Raw genomic sequence first — 20,892 nt, 5'->3', positions numbered from 1 at the left:
GTCTTTCACACTGCTTTTGGGTGACCTTATGCCACTCGTGGTATAAAAATGTAAGCAGTTCTTTGATGGCTTGTGACTACCCATCTTCCTCTTGATTACATTCCAGAGGTCTGCTATGGGGTTAAGATCTGGAGATTGGGCTGGCCATGACAGGGATTTGATGTGGTGGTCCTTCACCTTGATTGACCTAGCTGTGTGGCATGGCACATTGTCCTGCTGGAAAAACCAGTCCTCAGAGTTGGGGAACATTGCCTGAGCAGAAGGAATCAACTGTTTTTCCAGGAAACCTTGTATGCGGCTTGTTTCATACGTCCTTCGCAAGATTAACCTGGCCAATTCCAGCCATGCTGAAGCATCCCCAGATCATCACCGATCCTCCACCAAATTTCACAGTGGCTTGTACACCTCTCCAGGTCTCCGTCTAACCACTAGACGACAAGATGTTGGGCAAAATTTAAAATTAGACTCATCAGAGAAGATTTCCTTACTCCAGTCCTCTATGGTCCAATCTTCAGCCTGGCTCTCCTTTGCTTCTCACTGATGAAAGGCTTTTTTCTAGCTTTACATGACTTGAACCCTGCCTCTAGGAGCCTGTCACGGAATCTTGTTGCCTTGCACTTCACCCCAGCTGCCATTTGCCATTCCTTTTGTAGGTCACTTGATGTCATCCTGCGGTTGCTGAGTGACATTTGAAAAAGATGATGGTCATCCTGGTCAGTGGAGAGTCGTTTTCACCCTCTGCCGGTCTGTAGCTTCGTTGTCCCCAATGTCTGCAGCTTGACCTTGTTGTAATGGACTGCCATCCTTGAAATTTTAAGGATGGAGGCACCATGACGCTCACTGTGTCCCTCTGCTAGTAAAGCCGGAATTGAGCCCTTCTTTTCCTCACTCAAGACTTTTCTTTTCAACTCCTTTGGCATGGTTAAAAGTTATTTTTTCATTCCTATTACTTTTGGGATATTACTAGCACTTGTTTTGCCATTCAGCTTGTCTTATTGCAAGAGGATTGTGATGACCACAGCAGTGTTTTTTACACTTGCCTTCATTAAATAAGATTTGGTTCAGGGGATCACCTAATCAGAAGCACATTAAGTAGAATGAGGTGTACTCTGGTTGGAATTCAACTGACTCTGGAATGGAATGGCTGTCAGACATGTAGAGAAACTGGTTTTTATAAAACTGTGCAGTGGTCTCTTAATTTTTGCCAGAGCTGTATATATCAGGATGGCGGACATATATACCAGTAAGGGGCCCGAGATGGAGGACATCTATCAAGATGAGCGCTATATTTCAGGATGAGCACAGGAAATATATATCAGGTTGAGACATATATTCCAGGAAGGGACTAGAATGGGGGACATTAGTACAGGATGGGGGAGGCAACATGTATGTCCTTATAGGATTTACAAGGGCGCATACATGCGGAGGCCAGGTCCAAACTTCACATCACTGCCCATTAGACTCTAGTTATGCAACTACCTGCACAGAACATAATATAAAGGAAAACACTTATCAAACCAGTTGTTCTGTTGCTCCATGGTCCAGGTCTGATGATTATGTGCACAATGTAGACGTAGACGGTAAGTGTCGGCATGAGCGATCTGACTGGTGTGTACCTACATCACTTCATACACCGCAGGATGAGCTTCTCTATGATGTGTGACACCTTTCTATCATAGCCAGTAGTAACTATTCAGCAGCTTTTCTGTGGAATTGCATGAGAAGGGATAGGCTTTGGTTCCCACATTCATCAAAAACTTTTGGTGCCCCTGACAATGTTAGTGGTTCACCAGTTGTTCCTTGGACCACTGTTTGGTAGGGACTAACCACTGACTACAAGGAACTCCCCAAAAGACCAGTGATTTTTGGAGATGTGTTCTAGTCATCTAGTGATCACACTTTGCTTATGTTTATGTCGCTTAAATCCTTACACTTGTCCATTTTTCCAGCTTCTAAAATATCAGCTTCAAGAAATGTCTGTTCACTCATTCCCCAATACATCCAGCCCCTTTACATACCATTAAAACAGTATAATCATTGTTATCCTTTTCACCCGTGAGTGATTTTATTGTTTTGCAAGTAGTCATATGCAAGTACCTTATTATATAAAATCTGAAAAAATTAAAATCTCATTATGGAATTTGAAAATGGTAATAAAAAGTAACGTAAAATAGCTGGAAAAAAAATAATAATCTATTGAATATATATTAAATCAAGCAATACCAAATAAAGTGAAACAACAGCATAATCAAGTGATCAGCAGGAATAAAATAAGAGCAAAAACTTGCCACTTTTTGACCTGCTGTCTTCCTTAATGTAACAAATTTACTCCACAAGACCCATGAACACTCTCATGCCGAACTCCTCTGCCCCATAGTATTAGCAATTAACATAAATCCTGTGACCTGGACCTTGATCAATCAACACTGCATCAAAGAGGTTACCGTATATATAATATGTCAAAAATGTGTTAAGTGCAGTTCTAAGGGAATCTGTCAGCACATTTTTTTACATATGGAAGCTGTATTCTGGCTGTATAAGCAATTTTCCACTTAGGAAATGATATCTTTTGCAGAAATCCGCTGTACCAATCATGAAAAATCTTATGTGGCAAGTAAATAAGGCTGGAAGCGCGTCTTCCACGTGCATTAGCTTACAAAGTGCACTTCCAGCCTGAGTTGCCGAAGTGTTCTCCAGTAGATTTCTCACAAACAGCATATCCGGTATATAAAAAAGTAGAAAAGGGGGACAATCGCCTTTACAGTCATACCAGTATTTCCTTATGTAGACATTAGCTGACAGTATTTTTTTTTTAAAGGGATCCTGTCACCTGATTCATACTGCCCAAACTGTAGACCGCAAGAATCAGAGCTGGCAATAACTGGCAGAGGACACTGCGCTTTCAATGGAACTACCCAAGCATATAACAGATCAGTGAGAGCGTCAGATCCCCACCGATCTGCTATTAATGACCCACTGTATCATGCAGACATATGGCACAACAACCCCTTTAATATTGGACTATGGAAGCAGGTGACACAGAATAATACCATTGTCAATGAGTGGACATAGCTAACCTTCCCTCCCCCAGTGTCCAATCACCACTGCACATGTCACAGTGCATGCCCACGACTCTTTATAAATCACTTTCTGCTGTAAAGTGAATCAAAAATAAAAGTAATCTATACCCATCTAATGAACTATCCAGGTGGGATGTCTCCTTGCATATTTCTCTAGATTTCAGACTATAGCATATAATGAAAAAGCATAACATAAAAATATTGTGATTTAAAAGGGTTCTCTCATGAAGACATGATCAATTGTAATGGATGCAAACCAGACAAAGGCATTTATTAATTTATCATGTATTTATTTCACCAATCATGTACATTATAATCTATTCATTCATCGTATACTTATTTTAGTCATCATTTATTTTTTTCCCCATATGTACTTTATTCATTACATTATACTTTTAGAATCATCATGTTTTTGTAAAGGATATTTGCATTACATAAATATGACAATCTGTGCCTTGCGCAGGCGTGTACTACGGAGGACATAGAATGAACTTCAATCCAATATTGCGGCCAGCATGCAGCCAGCGGGTAAGGAAAGGGTGAATCAAACACCCAAAAACTCCACCCATATGACCGAAAACCGGTCCCGCCAAATTCAGGTGACAGGTTCCCTTTAATGCAACAGCGCTTTATAGACATTATTGGCACTGTCCCCATTGGGGCCCACAACATAAATTCCCTATCAGTATGTTTTTGGAGTGTGGGAGGAAACCAGAGCACCCACAGGAAACCCACACAAACATGGGGAGATATACTCCTTGTAGATGTTGTACTTTATTGGATTTGAACCCATGACCCGTGCATTGCAAGGCTGCAGCGATATCCACTGAGCCACCATGCTGCACAGAATCCTATTTATCCAAACTAATCCTATTATCCTTGGTTTTCAGCATTTATTTCAAAATTTGGGATAGTGCGGATAGTGACATTTGCATCTTCTCCAATCCAAAAAACTGGGAATACTTTCTCAGAGAAGAGGCATGAGAAAGAATGCAGAAGATGCGGGCGACCATCATTAACTCCGTAGAACGTCAGACTGCCAGCTGTCAAGTCAAGATGAATGCCAATCTCTGTGAACATTGATGACTGAAGCTTAGTTTCTTTCTTGTCATGCCAAACAGACTGGCGCATGCTACGCAGCTGCAAGCTCCACGAGGAACTGTTATGTCCAATTTTATTTTCCTGTTCCCTAGTACGTTTCAAGGATTCATACGCTACTCCTAAATCTACAAAGTAGGTGGATATACCAACCTCCCAGTAGTGACTCCCCTCAGAAAAACCCTCAGTGCACATTACATGCCAGTTCTGAAATCTGTTTGGGGAATCTTCCACGTCATTTTTCCGGAACCATTCTTTGTGTGTGGCTTTGCAGTTCTCATGTGATATTGCTATGTGTTTGTTGGCAGTCTCGGGGTCAAATTTTAAGTTGCGGTAATCTGTGGATTAAAGCAGATTCAGTCATGAATGTCAATTTTGATTTACAGTAGCCATGTAGACAGCTACAGTTGAAACCAGAAGTTTACATACACTGTATAAAAAGACACATTCATGTTTTTCTCAATATCTGACATGAAATCAGAATAAACCTTTCCCGATTTAGGTCAGTTAGAATTACCATAATTATTAATAATTGCCAAATGCCAGAATAATGAGAGAGAGAGAATGCTTAAAGGGAACCTGTCACCCCGTTTTTTCAGATTGAGATATAAATACTGTTAAATAGGGCCTGCGCTGTGCGTTACTATAGTGTATGTAGTGTACCCTGATTCCCCACCTATGCTGAGAAATCCATTACCAAAGTCGCCGTTTTCGCCTGTCAATCAGGCTGGTCTGGTCAGGTGGGCGTGGTGACATCGCTCTTTTCTTCCCCAGCTTTCCGTTGGTGGCGTAGTGGTGTGCGCATGTCCAAGTTCCGAATTCCCTGCGCGCACGTGAAGAAACAGCGCGCGATCTGCGCTGTTATCCCTTTCATCGGTGGGGGCGGCCATCTTCCTGGGGCCGCGCGTGCGCAGATGGAGTGCTCTGCTGCACGGGGCTTCAGGAAAATGGCCGCGGGATGCCGCGCATGCACAGAAGAGATCGCGGCGGCCATTTTCCCAAAGTCGAGTTTGCACTACGCCACCAACGGAAAGCTGGGGAAGAAAAGAGCGATGTCACCACACCCACCTGACCAGACCAGCCTGATTGACAGGCGAAAACGGCGACTTTGGTAATGTATTTCTCAGCATAGGTGGGGAATCAGGGTACACTACATACACTATAGTAACGCACAGCGCAGGCCCTATTTAACAGTATTTATATCTCAATCTGAAAAAATGGGGTGACAGGTTCCCTTTAACCCCTTTCTGCCATTAAACGTCCTATTCCGTTCATGTGACCCGGGCCCTACTTCCCATGGACTGAATAGTACGCCATGGACTGAATAGTACGCCGGGTGTCAGATGATTATTACAGCTGACATCCAACATGGTCATGGACCGCTCCTGGCACATTAACCCTCAGAACACTGCGATCAAACATGATCGCAGCGTTCCGGCAGCATAGGGAAGCATCGCGCAGGGAGGGGGCTCCCTGCGTGCTTCCCTGAGACCCTCGGTGAAATGCGATGTGGTCGCGTTGCTCCGAGGGTCTCCTACCTCATCCTCCCTGCAGGTCCCGGATCCAAAATGGTCACGGGGCTCCATCCGGTTCCTGCAGGGAGTTGGCTTGCAAGCGCCTGCTCAGAGTAGGCGCAGGGAGGAAGCCACCCGGCACTACCTGTCAGATCGCTGATCTGACACTTTACCATGATGTCCACCCCGGGACAAAGTAAAAAAAAAAATTACATGTGTAAAAAAATTTAAAAAAAATCCTAAATAATGAAAAACAAAAAAAATATTGTTCCAATAAATACATTTCTTTATCTAAATAAAAAGAAGACAATAAAAGTATACATATTTAGTATCGCCGCATCCGGAACAGCCAGACCTATAAAACTGGCCCACTTGTTAACCCCTTCAGTGAACACCGTAAAAAAAAAAAAATGAGGCAAAAAAAAAACAACTCATTATACCGCCAACAAAAAAGTGAAATAACACGCGATCAAAAAGACGGATATAAATAAACCTGGTACAGCTGAAAACGTCATCTTGTCCCGCAAAAAATGAGCCGCCATACAGCGTCATCAGCGAAAAAATAAAAAAAGTTATAGTCCTCAGAATAAAGCGATGCAAAAATAATTATTTTTTAGATAAAATAGTTTTTATCATATAAAAGTGGCAAAACTTAAAAAAATGATATAAATGAGGTATCGCTGTAATCGTACTGACCCGAAGAATAAAACTGCTTTATCCATTTTACCAAACGTGGAACGGTATAAAAGCCCCCCCAAAAGAAATTCATGAATAGCTGGTTTTTGTTCATTCTGCCTCACAAAAATCGGAATAAAAAGCGATCAAAAAATGTCACGCGCCCGAAAATGGTACCAATAAAAACGTCAACTCATCCCGCAAAAAACAAGACCTCACATGACACTGTGGACCAAAATATGGAAAAATTATAGCTCTCAAAATGTGGAGACGCAAAAACTATTTTTTGCAATAAAAAGCGTCTTTTAGTGTGTGACGGCTGCCAATCATAAAAATCAGCTAATAAAAACACTATAAAAGTACACCAAACCCCCCTTCATCACCCCCTTAGTTAGGGAAAAATACGGTAATAACATTTTAAAAAATGTATTTATTTCCATTTTCCCGTTAGGGTTGGGGCTAAAGTTAGGGTTGGGGCTACAGTTAGGGTTGGGGCTAAAGTTAGGGTAGGGGCTAAAGTTAGGGTTTGGATTACATTTACGGTTGCAATTAGGGTTGGGATTAGGGTTAGGGGTGTGGTTAGGGTTATGGTTGGGGTTAGGGGTGTTGGAGTTAGGGGTGTGGTTAGGGTTAGGGTTGGGGCTAAAGTTAGGGTTTGGATTACATTTACGGTTGGGATTAGGGGTGTGGTTAGAGTTATGGTTGGGATTAGGGTTAGGGGTGTGTTTGGGTTAGGGTTTCAGTTAGAATTGGGGGGTTTCCACTGTTTAGGCACATCAGGGGCTCTCCAAATGCGACATGGTGTCCAATCTCAATTCCAGTCAATTTTGCATTGAAAAGTCAAATGGCGCTCCTTCCCTTCCGAGCTCTGCCAATCACCCAAACAGTGGTTCCCCCCACATATGGAATATCAGCGTACTTAGGACAAATTGGACAACTTTTGGCATCCAATTTCTCCTGTTATCCCTGGGAAAATATAAAACTGGGGGCTAAAAAATAATTTTTGTGAAAAATAAAAAAGATTTTTTAATTTCACAGCTCTGCGTTATAAACTGTAGTGAAACACTTGGGGGTTCACAGTTCTCACAACACATCTAGATATGTTCCTTAGGGGGTCTACTTTCCAAAATGGTGTCACGTGTGGGGGGTTTCAATGTTTAGGCACATCAGGGGCTCTCTAAACGCGACATGGCGTCCCATCTCAATTCCAGTCAATTTTGCATTGAAAAGTCAAATGGCGCTCCTTCCCTTCCGAGCTCTGCCATGCACCCAAACAGTGGTTTACCCCCACATATGGGGTATCGGTGTACTCAGGACAAATTGCACAACAACTTCTGGGGTCTAATTTCTTCTGGTACCCTTGGGAAAATAAAAAATTGGGGGCGAAAAGCTCATTTTATAAAAAAAAAAATATGATTTTTTATTTTTACGGCTCTACATTATAAACTGCTGTGAAGCACTTGGTCGGTCAAAGTGCTCACCACACATCTAGATAAGTTCCTTATGGGGTCTACTTTCCAAAATGATGTCACTTGTGGGGGGTTTCAATGTTTAGGCACATCAGGGGCTCTCCAAACGCAACATGGCGTCCCATCTCAATTCCAGTCAATTTTGCATTGAAGTCAAATGGCGCTCCTTCCCTTCCGAGCTTTGCCATGCGCCTAAACAGTGGTTTACCCCCACATATGGGGTATCGGCGTACTCAGGACAAATTGTACAACAACTTTTGGGGTCTAATTTCTCCTGTTACCCTTGGTAAAATAAAACAAATTGGAGCTGAAGTAAATTTGTTGGGAAAAAAAGTTAAATCTTCATTTTTTTTTTAAACATTCCAAAAATTCCTGTGAAACACCTGAAGGGTTAATAAACTTCTTGAATGTGGTTTTGAGCACCTTCAGGGGTGCAGTTTTTAGAATGGTGTCACACTTGGTTATTTTCTATCATATAGACCCCTCAAAGTGACTTCAAATGTGATGTGGTCCCTAAGAAAAAATGGTGTTGTAAAAATGAGAAATTGCTGGTCAATTTTTAACCCTTATAACTCCCTAACAAAAAAAAATGTTGGTTCCAAAATTGTGCTGATGTAAAGTAGACATGTGGGAAATGTTACTTATTAAGTATTTTGTGTGACATATCTCTGTGATTTAACACTAGACTACCGCAGGTTTCATAATACCTATAACTACCTTTAGGGGTCATTTTGACCCCCATTCAAAAGTACTGACTCTGAAGTAAAAATAACTTTTTTTTTGCCAACAAATTAAAGAACATTTATTTTAACTTAGTAGGAACAGTGTTAAGATCAAGTACAGCACGCATTTTCCTTTTACATGGTCATAGCATGAAGATGAAGAATGATCTCCCATTTGCTAATTTTACTCCCAGTTGCTGTTTTATACAGTATAGTTGTGTTTATAGCTGCTAAATCAAGTACATTACAAAACACCTGAACAGGCCATCGGCAGCTTCCAGATTTTGCGGTGTACTTTCGAGCCATCTGGTCTACTGTGTCCACTCCAACCTATGTTTTATTGAAAAATTGTACCGTTTCCGTTTTTTTTTTCTTGTCGCTTCCAACTGCTACATCTGGGTGAAGACTACTGAGCAAAATGACATTTTTATTTGGCTTAGGCTGCCGTCACACTAGCAGTATTTAGTCAGTATTTTACATCAGTATTTCTCAGCCAAAACCAGGAGTGGGTGATAAATGCAGAAGTGGTGCATATGTTTCTACTATACTTTTCCTCTTAATTGTTCCACTCCTGGTTTTGGCTGAGAAATACTGATGTAAAATACTGACCAAATACTGCTAGTGTGACGGCTGCCTTACCTATTAGGAGACTTGCCTACTACTACTTTTATGTATGGGGTCAAATTGACCCCTTCAGTACTTATATGGAGTACTGTGTCCAGTTTTGGGCACCGGTGCTCAGGAAGGATATAATGGAACTAGAGCGAGTACAAAGGAGGGCAACAAAATTAATAAAGGGGATGGGAGAACTACAATACCTAGATAGATTAGCGAAATTAGGATTATTTAGTCTAGAAAAAAGACGACTGAGGGGCGATCTAATAACCATGTATAAGTATATAAGGGGACAATACAAATATCTCGCTGAGGACTTGTTTATACCAAGGAAGGTGACGGGCACAAGGGGGCATTCTTTGCGTCTGGAGGAGAGAAGGTTTTTCCACCAACATAGAAGAGGATTCTTTACTGTTAGGGCAGTGAGAATCTGGAATTGCTTGCCTGAGGAGGTGGTGATGGCGAACTCAGTCGAGGGGTTCAAAAGAGGCCTGGATGTCTTCCTGGAGCAGAACAATATTGTATCATACAATTATTAGGTTCTGTAGAAGGACGTAAATCTGGGGATTTATTATGATGGAATATAGGCTGAACTGGATGGACAAATGTCTTTTTTCGGCCTTACTAACTATGTTACTATGTTACTATGTTATAGGTATGAATTGTAAAATCGGGGCCCCTGAAAAAGTTTTCAATTAATTTTTGTGTCCTAAAATATACACTACCATGAATAAATAAAAGTCAAAAAAACTCAGAACTCATTTGTTAAAATTTTAGAAATTATAGGAAAAAGAAATAGCAAAAGAGTCAAAATGACCCCTCCGGTAGTTCTAGTTTTAAGGGCATAAAAATTCAAAGTTGGAAAATTGCAAAATTTTCTAAATTTTTGCCAAATTTCCATTTTTCACATATAAACGCAAGTAATATCAAAGAAATTTTACCACTATCATGAAGTACAATATGTCACAAGAAAACAATGTCAGAATCACTGGGATCCATTGAAGCGTTCCAGAGTTATAACCTCATAAAGGGACAGTGGTCAGAATTGTAAAAATTGGCCCGGTCATTAACGTGCAAACCACCTTTTGGGGTTAAGGGGTTAAACAATTCTTGACTGCCCATATGATGATGTCGTGTTTGGAAGCTTCTGATTTTTGGCCACATCTAAGTTAATTAGAGACACACTTGTGGATGTATTTTAATGCACACCTGAAACACACTGCTTCTTTGTGCAGCATCATTGGAAAGTCTCAAGAAATCAGCCAAGATATCAGGAAGAGAATTGTGGGCTCATCCTTGGGTACAATTTCAAGATACCTGAAGGTGCCTCCTTCATCTGTACAAACAATTATATGCAAGTACAAACAAGATGGGAATGTTCAGCCATCATACTGATCAGGAAGGAGATTGGTTCTGTGTCCCAGAGATGAACATGCTTTGGTCGCACATGTGCATATCAACCCAAGGACAAAAGCAAATGACCTTGTGAAGATGATGGCAGAAGCTGGTAAGACTTTGTCAATATCCACAGTGAAACGAGAACTTTATCAACATGTGCTGAAAGGCCACTCTGCCAGGAAGAAGCCAATATTCTAAAAGAAACATAAAAAAGCCAGATATTTGCAAATGCACACAGGAACAAAGAGCTTAATTTTTGGAGACATTGTCTGTGGTGTGATGAAACTAAAATTGAACACTTTTGGGCATAATGACCAGCGTTCCGTTTGGAGTAAAAATGTAGTAGCTTGGAAGCCTAAGAACACCATACCAACTGTGAAACATGGAGGTGGCAGCATCATGTTGTGGGTTTGTTTTTCTGCAGGAAGGACTGGTGCACTTCACAAAATAGATGGCATCATGAGAAAAAAGATTACATGGCAATACTGAAGCAACATCTCAAGACATCAGCCAGGAAATTAAAGCTTGGGCGGAAATGGGTCTTCCAAATGGACAATGACCCAAAACATACTGCCAAAATGGTAAGAAAGTGGCTTAAGGATATCAAAGTCAATGTTTTGTAGTGGCTATCAAAAAGGCAACCTACAAACCTGGATCAGTTACACCAGTTTTGTCAGGACGAGTGGGCCCAAATTCCGACCAACTATTTTGAGAAGCTTGTGGAAGGATATCCCAAACGTTTAACCCAAGTCATTCAGTTTAAAGGCAATGGTACCAAATACTAATGAATTGTATGTAAACTTTTGACTTTGCAGTAAGTACCGTAATAAAAATGACTTATTATTCTGGCATTTGGAAAATATTAATAATTATGGTAATCCTACTTGACCTAAAACGGGAAAGGTTTATTCTGATTTCATGTCAGCTATTGAGAAAACCATGCATATGTGTCATTTTATATAGTGTATGTAAACTTCTGGTTTCAATTGTCAGTTTTAGGTCACTTGCAACCAGTGAAAAATGTCCAAATTAAATAAAAATTGAAGGGTAACTTCTGCCACTCATATTGCTTGGATATGCCTTCACTTTATTATTCTTGGGGGTCCGACTGTTGCCCCTATATATCCTGAGAATGAAAGGACCTCAGTGCTGGTTTGGCGCTGAACATTTTTCTCCTGCACAGTAATTGAGGCCATCCTGCAGTTCCCTCAATAAAAAAAAGTGTCCAGCGGTGCCAAAATATGGCTGTGGTCCCCTAATTTTCTGGACTGGTAGGGGTTGCGACAGTCAGATCTTTGCTGATCATAATATAATATCTATACCTAGGGCTATATGATGATCTTAGACCACGACACAACCAATGATTGTACTATGCAAATGCAACATCACAGCATAATGTAAGTGAATGTGGTTGCGTTGTGACTTCCAAGTTGCTGTAACCATGACATGAAAACTGCAAAAAAGTCCTTGAATGTCAAAAGTCATGAAAGAAAGCCCATGATCTATGCGCTTTAAAGTTTATTTTTAATGAATACACTAAGAGTAAGATTTTTTTTATTGCATATTGATGTCAATAATTGCCATGAGCATTCATTTTATATTAAGGCAATTATGCCACATTTCTCAAGCTCAACCCTCACCAATACTCATAATTGATATTAAGACAAGTGGCAAATTCCAAATGTTCTAGGTAAAGGAGGAACGACCTTCAATAGACAATGTGCAACTGATTTATGGAGAAAAGTGGATAAGAACAATCCCCGGTAACCCATGCTGCAAATGTATTGGGTAATATAGCACATAATACTAAGCAGCACTGATCTAGGTAATGTTCCTTTACCTTTCCCCCTTCAGGAAGCTAGATGCGAAATGCGCGTCAGGGCACAGGTTGCTGCAAATTGGTATGGGTTATACATCATAATTTTTTTACATTCATATCTATTTTAGTTGATATTACTGTTATATTGATTTACAGTGCCTTGCGAAAGTATTCAGCACCCTGGAACTATTCAACCTTTCCCCAACATGCTTCAAACATAAAGATAGCACATGTAAATTTTTGATGAAGAATCAACAAGTGGAACACAATTGTGAAGTTGAACGAAATGTATTGGTGATTTTAAATCGCAGCAAAAGGTGGCGCAACAAAGTATTAAGTTAAAGGGGCCGAATAATATTGCAAGTGCATTTATGCGGAGACTTGATTACACAGGTGGATTATACTTATCATCATTAGGCATTTAGGACAACATTGGATCATTCAGAGATCCACAATGATCTTCTGGAGTGAGTTTGTTGCACTGAAAGTAAAGGGGCCGAATAATATTGCACGCCCCACTTTTCAGTTTTTGATTTTCCACAAAAATTTAAAATAACCAATACATTTCGTTCAACTTCACAATTGTGTTCCACTTGGTATCTTTATGTTTGAAGAATGATATGTGGGAAAAGGTTGAAAAGTTCCAGGGAGCTGAATACTTTCGCAAGGTACTGTAATGGGTCATGAATTATGCATTCCATCTATACAATCATGATTAGATATATTTCATTAATTTAGTTGCACATGATCATGTTTGAATAGAATAATGCACTTGCACTTTATAAATATCTATGATTAGTTCTAAATACATCAATGCACTTGCACTTCATATTTATGATATCTATGATTCTCTGATTGTATTTATTATGAGATGGCTATTTACGTGATTTGGACCCCTTTTTAAATATATACATGTCCTAAGCATCACATTTCCAGTTCCCTGTGATCTGCTCATTGTGCTGACTTTTCTGGAACTCTTTTTAATATAATGACGTGTTTTTAGCAAGATTTAATAAATATTATATTTTATTCTTTATAAACGTGTGGCCAATTTTTCTCATAGGATTTGTAATTTACCTTTACAAAGCTGTGTTCTGAGGGCACTGATCCTTCCAGGAGTTTTCTGAGGAGATGTTTTATGTTCACTCAAAGATGGTACTGCTATACAACAGGGGTCATTTACAGTAATACCAGACGGAATAACTGAGGCCTCTGGAGAACAGAGTGTGAAATGTGTTATATGATATAAAGCAATGCACATCTCTTGCATTATTCAAGCCTTTAAGTTTACCTATTGGGCTTGGGCTTTGAGGGTGTAACAAAGTAGGAAATTCCTGTTGAAGCAGCCTGGTGACTTCTGGAAGAATCCTAGTTACTGCTTCCATTTGTAAGTTACCATACAACGGAACATTTGGGGATACTGGAGCAATTCCAACTGGTACAAGTTTCGGAAGACCCTAAAACAGTTACATTGTGGGATTTAGACATCCATGCATAGTGCTGTGCATACAAGAAAATAATAAGTACAATTTTATTTATTATACCTTTACTTCTCAACAATTAAATTGCAAACACCGAGATGGAAAAGTCATGGAATTATGGAAATCACTGCATGAATAAACATGTTCCTGATATGTAAATGATAAAAAGATGGAAAAAAGGTTTTCAAAATGTCTCGATATTTTCAGCATTAAGAATGTACACATGCAGAAATCCCTCCAGTTACACCACCTTGGCTGCTACCAATGAGGTTATTAATGGTTGTCAGAGGAATGTTCTGCCACGCTAAATGCACTTTGGCAAATCATCAAGATCCGCTGCTGACAGCTCCCTTTGCAATTGCTAACAAATTATGACCCAGATATGAGAGATGAGTCTGTAGATGCTGCAGGACATGGTAGCAAGTTTTGGTCCACACAAACTACTCATAGTAGCACAAGCAACATGTAGCCTGGCGCTGTCATCTTGGAAAACTGTTACTGGGCCACTTTGGAGAAGTGGCCATACCCCTTTTTCCAAGACCAAATAAATATAACATCAAGCTGTTAGTGTACCTGGAATTAAGACTAGAGAGGTTTGGCTACCATACATTATGCCACCCCACACCATAATTATGGGATTAGAACCCGTGTGATATTCCCTCATGAAGGCCTCAGCAGCAACACTATGCACAACTGTGGGTGCAAACATGATCTGCTCAGTATTTTAGCCAGGAACATTCCTTCCAATATACATAGACAAAAATAAAGGCAGCACTCCAAAGATATAAGGTGAAAAAATGTGTGGGATTTATTCACTGCGATGCAACATTTGAGTTTGTAATCTGAAGCCTTTTTCAAAGTTGCATTTGGGTAAATGGTCGGCCAATAGTGAGAAGAAATTCAATTTGTACTGCTTTGGCCTGGCCTGGCATCTAGTCTGGTCCAACATGGCAGGCAGTCTTCACTTCTGTACCCAGCCTAGTCACTAGACCTCATGTGTTGTCATGTGGCCAAATAAGCGCCAGAGGAGGCAAGGATGCCACAGAAATTAATACTGTCTGCCAAATAGTAACGGACTGGACACTGGACCTGGGCAGTGCAAATGAAATTGGTTATATGTATTGACACATAATGGGTCAAATTAGTGTGTAGCATCCCATGTGAGAGAATTCAATGTGATATGCTAATGACACTCGGCTCAAACTCTGCTGTGAGTGTGAGCCAATTGTCAGTGCATTGTGCTCCGACTGTCTCACATGAGAGAATCACAGCACGGGTACGGAGGAGACGGAGAAATTAATTTCTCCATCTCCTCTATTGCCAGTTTCCGTGGTAATTGCACTGCACTTGGCAGCATGCTGCCATTGTTTTCTCATACCAAATCGGCATTAGAAAATAATTGCAGATGTGAGTTGCCCCGTAGTATAACACTGGTCCAAGTGCTACGCGTTGTTTTATCGCATAGCACTCAGCAATGTTATACACTGTGTGAGCGAGTGAGCGAGCCCTTAGGCTATACAACAGAGCAAGCATGAGTCTCTGTCAGAGGTATATATAGCCCGGTTCACTATGTAATTTCGCCGGAATTTTCTGGAGAGTTTCAAATATGTACATTTTTGGAAAGGCTATGGTATAAGCAATAAGAAAAACAATGTTTCCATTTGCCCCGAGTCCTAAGTGGCCGCCATCTTGGATTTTACAAAATGGCTGATTTACATCGATTTTTGTTAATATCTCAGCTTGTAAGTAACGTAAAACTTAAATTTTGACAGCTAAACATACATTTTGAGTACTAAGAAATGCAGTGGTATCCAAATAAATACTCTATATACGACTACAAATTGTATCGGTTTATATTTGAACAAATTTTCGAACTCGAAAAGCAGAGAGTTAATGTTTTTAACTTTTGAACAACCAGAGTGTCTTTACATATCGCCACCATCACTGTCATCATCAGTTTCATATTTGGTCTGAGTGTCCTCGTCATTCATACACTCGCTGTCACACTGACAAAGATCGGTACAGGATAAGTTATTTTTTCGGCACGAACACCTTGAAGAAGAACAGTCATGTTTGCATTGACAACTAATCATCTCGATTATTGCTTTTGGAGCTGGAAGAACATCTGTCATGGTTGGTTTCAACTGTCCATCCAACCCTTTGTGATAGCCATTCTTCTCGGGATCCAGCTGAGAATCCTGCAAAGCAATGTTAGCTTGTCCCCACACTCTGGCTTGGATATGGACTCTGAGGACATGTTGTTTTAGAGCTCCGAGTGTAGGAGGTAACCTGTCACTTTCTGCCATATGCTTGCAAAATAGATGCCATCGCAGTTCGGGAATATTCTTAATAAAAATGCCTTTTGGAGAGTAAGCAAAACATACGAAGGTAGCAAGAGTTGACAACATAGTTTTGCTCACTTCTTTTTCAGTCGAAAGCATCTGCAGAGAACTGATTACATCTGGTGTTGCGTTCATGTAAGCTTGCAGCCAGATTGCTTTGCCAATTCGAGAGAACCTTCCAGTTGTGTCAGCACCAGTGAATGCATGGAAGGCTGTCAAAGCCTTTGCTCTGTCTGCCCCTATGACTCTCCTTATTGGCTCTATCTCGATCATCCCAGAGACCATTGAAATCGATGTATTCTTCAGCATGAGGTCATAGTTAGCTATGACCAACACCAGTACATCGGTATCAGGGGAGAAGAAAACCATCCTTGCATCCGGTGGGTTTCGTTGTGTTGCCAAGACAGCTTGGTAGATCAACAGTGTGTCTGCTTCTTCGTGATTGTTGTCGTCGAAAACTAAGTTTTTGTTGCTCCTGGTACACCCTGAAGAACAAGTGATGACCAGTTTTTGTGATGAACTGTTGAACTCTAGAGTCTTTGCAGCAAGATACTTGGTCAGGTCAGCCTTTGTCTTGTCATGTGAAAGGAACCTGTTCATTGGAATATGATTAATGTTTGTTTCATCTCTGACCTGGTACTGAATTGGTGCCTTTCCTTTTCTTCTTTTATCCCTGGTAGCATCCTTGAGAGAATTTTCCCTATACGTATCAAACACAAGGATTATTTCATCGTAATTTTCTGTGAGAGACATAAGCCTGTCATTGAAGCAGTAACTGAGATCTTTGACTGTCACTAGTGTTGCCGGTTTCTTGGCCATCTTTTGCAGAAGAACCATTCCATCTACCAGGGCTATCTTGCGACTTGGATCATCTGATCTTGTGTCCATCCTATCTTCTGGCTGCAGATCTTTCTGTGGAGTTTCTACTATAACCAACTTGTTAAGGAGACTGATCAGTTTCGATTTGTCATGGCATGGTAACATTGTACCATCTGGAGCAAAAAAGGCTCTTGGGGTCAGAGTGAATTCGTAGTTCCCAATGGCCACTTTCTGGTTTATGTCTCTGTTGGACCTTGCCAAAACCATCATTCTTCCATACAAGTCCTTGGTCTCCTTAAGATCAACAGTCTTGTCTCGGAGTTTTACTGTGGTTTTCTTGTTTGCCGACATGAACATCCTGTTGTTCTCCTTCTTTACTGGTGCCCATAGGCTAACATCCCCATTGATTCGCGCCAACACATAGTCTTCATACAGCTTTTGACCTGTCTCATCTGCATTCAGGATCATTTTTACATACTCATCAGGGATGTAGGCATGGGTGATTACATTGTGCAACTTGTCACCTGCAACAGCAAATGGGTTGCCATGTTTCAAAATTGCTTCCTTAATCTTGTCAATAACATGATGACACTTCTTGACTGCACTTGGCCCAAGATCGTGATGCTCTCTGGTTTTGTCACGTTCTAAATCAAACTGTCTGGTATATTCTTTGACAACTCGGGAGAGTTCAGGTGTGGCCATGAAGAATCTCTGACGAGCATTGGCATTGTTCGAGATGCCGACTATGCCAGCATGGATTTTCATCAGCTTGTTCAGATGCTCGCATGCATGGTCCGCCCCAATGGATACAAATGGGATAGCACTTTTCGTGACTGAAATGTTACCCGCTTTCATTTCTTCCCATGTTTGAGGGTGATTTATTTTAAGGTCATGCATGTCCGTGATATACCTTGGCCACAATCGCTTGTATTTCATCCGGTCAAATGCAAAGAAGAGCTTGCTGAGCTGCTCTCCGGCTTGAAGATGAAGCTCAAGGTCTGCATTCCTGGTTGCAGCAACAAATAAAAGGATTGTTTCCACTCGTTGTAGGTAGTTCATCATTGACTTGAACATTGCATTTTTGGATCTCTGTTTCACCCATGTTTGAAAGACTGTGATTATGTCAGCAGTGGTCAAGGCCTCTAGTAGGGTAGTGCTTGCTTGTTTCACTGACTTACTTTTTGTGTTCTTGTTTTCCTCAGAACAGGCAGCTTCAATTCCCTCTGTTGCCATCAAACACACCTGTTTTAGTTCTGGATTATCAATGAAGAACTCGTCCAGCAACAGTTCATACAGAGCAACATATGTATATGTGTGAGCACGAAGAGCACGCTTGTAATGGGTACATTTCAGTATTTGCCTTGTTGTTGCAGACCCATACACATCACCTTCTATCCATGCATCATCAATACCCGAGTTCTCCGTAGAGGTACCCAGAGCGCGCAGGGCAGCCATTACAACATGTAGCTCTCCCAGTCGTGGAACAACGGTGCGTTTCAGATCAGGTCTTGCATCTAGAAGTTGGACAACCTTCTCATACAGAGCCATATCAAATGAAATAACAGTGGGATGATCTTCACCAACAGTCAACTTCCTCAGTTCACTTGCTTGCATGATCACAGTCAGCAAGGTTGACCACTCGTGTGCTAGCTCTGGTAGCAGTGGTAAGGCTCCAACGTTGGTAAATCGCTTGCTTTCGGACAACAGTGAGTTGTATCCTGACCATCCAGGAATTTTGCTCGATGCTTTCTCTAGTTGCTGCATTCTGGATACAGCAGTAGCAACAATCCATCCAAATTGTGAAAGTTGGGAAGAACCTGATATTTCCTTGTTTGTGACAAAGTGTTCTGATCTTTGGGTATGTTGTACTTTTGGCTTGTCACAGTGCAACATATGTACATGGTATGGAGTGACAGATAAAGTGTGGGCATCTGTTATCTTCAAGGGTGGTGCAACTGGTTCTCCAACAGCATCTACTTGCTGATATACAGCAGTAATAGTTCCATGTGTGGTTCCTTTCCCATCAGGGGTATCCTCTGCAAAGTCTGTGTTATCAACTGCAAAGAACACAAAGGTACCCTTCTTCAAGAATGGTGGCACGTAAAGACCTTTTAACTCTCGGGTGTTTTCTACAACAGCATTAGCCAAAGCAGTTTCCATTCGTAGGGTACGGCCATAGGGAACACAAAACCCATGTGAACTAAGAAGATTCATTAATTTCTTATCGCGAGTTGTGTGATGAACAGTCAGAGCTAGCCCCAGGACCTGTGGGTTTTCTTGTGCGTTGGGTTGTCTGAATACTGATGATTCGGTTTTTGGCTTGTAGTTGACCTGGCGTTTTGATTTGAATTCATACATGATGTTCTGACTCATAGTGAGTGCTGCTCGGTCAACAATTTTGGTCCTTCTTTGAGTTTCAAGGCTGTCAATCGGCCCTGTTATGATCCAACGGATAGCGGAATATAATTCTGCTGGAACGTCGTTTATGTCACTAGTGACCGTTATGGTGTTTTTATCATTGACTTCCGTTGTAAAATTAGCAATGCTTTTCCTAATTAACTGTGCTGCTTTGTAGATTGTCTGCATGTTGTCTGCATCATCACTACGACATTCCATTGCAGAATTAACCATGATTTCCTCACAGGCTTCTGGTGAATAAAGAACTGCTGATTCCCTTCTGTTTTTTGAAAGACAGGATTTCAGATGTGGCAAGGCATTCATTATAATTTCTTTGAGCCACTTTCTAGTGAATGTAGGTTTGTGATTTTCCACGCCTTCTATACCAAGCATATTCAAATAAGTGGTTTCGATATCTTGTATAGATAGATATGATTGGTTCTGTGTTTGAATATCCACTAGGTTTATCAACTCTAGCAGACTTGCATGTTGTAATAAGGGTTCTTTGTGGTCTGTTCTGTTGGTACTACGTTCTCGTTGTCCATGAAAAACATGCTTTGTCCAACAGCTTTTGTGGTACCGGACGTCAATAGAATGTGCATCCCCTGGTGCAATGCATGTGTTCAGTCTTGTTTTCAGTGTTAAATTATCTGATGTTTCAATAGCTTGTTTCAACGATTTCCCTGCGTTGACTGTCCTCACATTATAAAGCTTCTCATTCTCATCGTTCTGACAAAAGAAACATTTTTCCTTATCCAGTGGCCATGTATGTGACCTCGTGAATGGTGATGAAGAGTCAGATGTTAATGAACCTGATTCGTCCATTTCAGCACGTCCTCTTTTTAATCCTCGTTTCTTGGTAATGTGGCTACCAGTAGCTAATGCATGTGCATAACGGTCCCGGGCTCGTTGTATTTGGTCGTTGTTAATTAATTAACAACTTCGATGGTAGACTGCCTGATGTGTATCGATTGTGTCTTTCCTGTTGCTAATCCGTCGATGGATATCAACATAGTTGCCATCTTGTAAACTTGCCCTCTCTGCTACTATGTCCAAAACGCGCTGGTAAGACTGTATCTGAGGATTTTGCACCAACTTCTCATTGCCATTGGAAGACTGACAGAGCATACATAGCTTCCAGTTGATAGGTGCCTCACCTTCACAAGTGACTTCAGTAGCTTGTGGTTTGTCTGTCATGTTCAACTCCTGTAATAAAAGAAAAAAAAAACATGTGATTCCTGTCATTATGTATTATTATGTCAATACTAATTAATTATAAAAAACTGCTGTAGTAAATATCTAAAACACATCTGCAACTAGTAATATTGCATTTCTTAGCCCTAAAATGTATGTTTAGCTGTCAAATTTTATTTTTATGTTATTTATAAGCTGAGATATTAACGAAAATTGGTTTTACGTCAGCCATTTTGTCAAATCCAATATGGCGGTCACGTGGGACTCGG

General features: G+C 40.7%; 1 protein-coding gene across 1 annotated transcript in view; it reads right to left on the bottom strand.

Moving 5' to 3' along the window:
* Window positions 1-2,037: 2,037 nt before the first annotated feature.
* The window catches only part of TRIM65 (tripartite motif containing 65), a 102,487-nt gene continuing 83,632 nt past the window's right edge, over window positions 2,038-20,892 (bottom strand). The window contains exons 4-6 of the mRNA XM_069752055.1: window positions 13,682-13,847; window positions 13,468-13,602; window positions 2,038-4,516 (exon numbers count right to left, since the gene is read on the bottom strand). Coding sequence (XP_069608156.1) covers window positions 3,954-4,516; window positions 13,468-13,602; window positions 13,682-13,847 — 864 coding nt within the window. The 3' untranslated portion in view covers window positions 2,038-3,953. The remainder of the gene's footprint in view (window positions 4,517-13,467; window positions 13,603-13,681; window positions 13,848-20,892) is intronic.

The sequence above is a fragment of the Ranitomeya imitator genome, chromosome 2 (genome assembly GCF_032444005.1).
Source record: "Ranitomeya imitator isolate aRanImi1 chromosome 2, aRanImi1.pri, whole genome shotgun sequence".
Taxonomy (NCBI): domain Eukaryota; kingdom Metazoa; phylum Chordata; class Amphibia; order Anura; family Dendrobatidae; genus Ranitomeya; species Ranitomeya imitator.
Note: the sequence above shows the minus strand (reverse complement) of the source record. Positions and strands in the feature narration are given on the sequence as shown.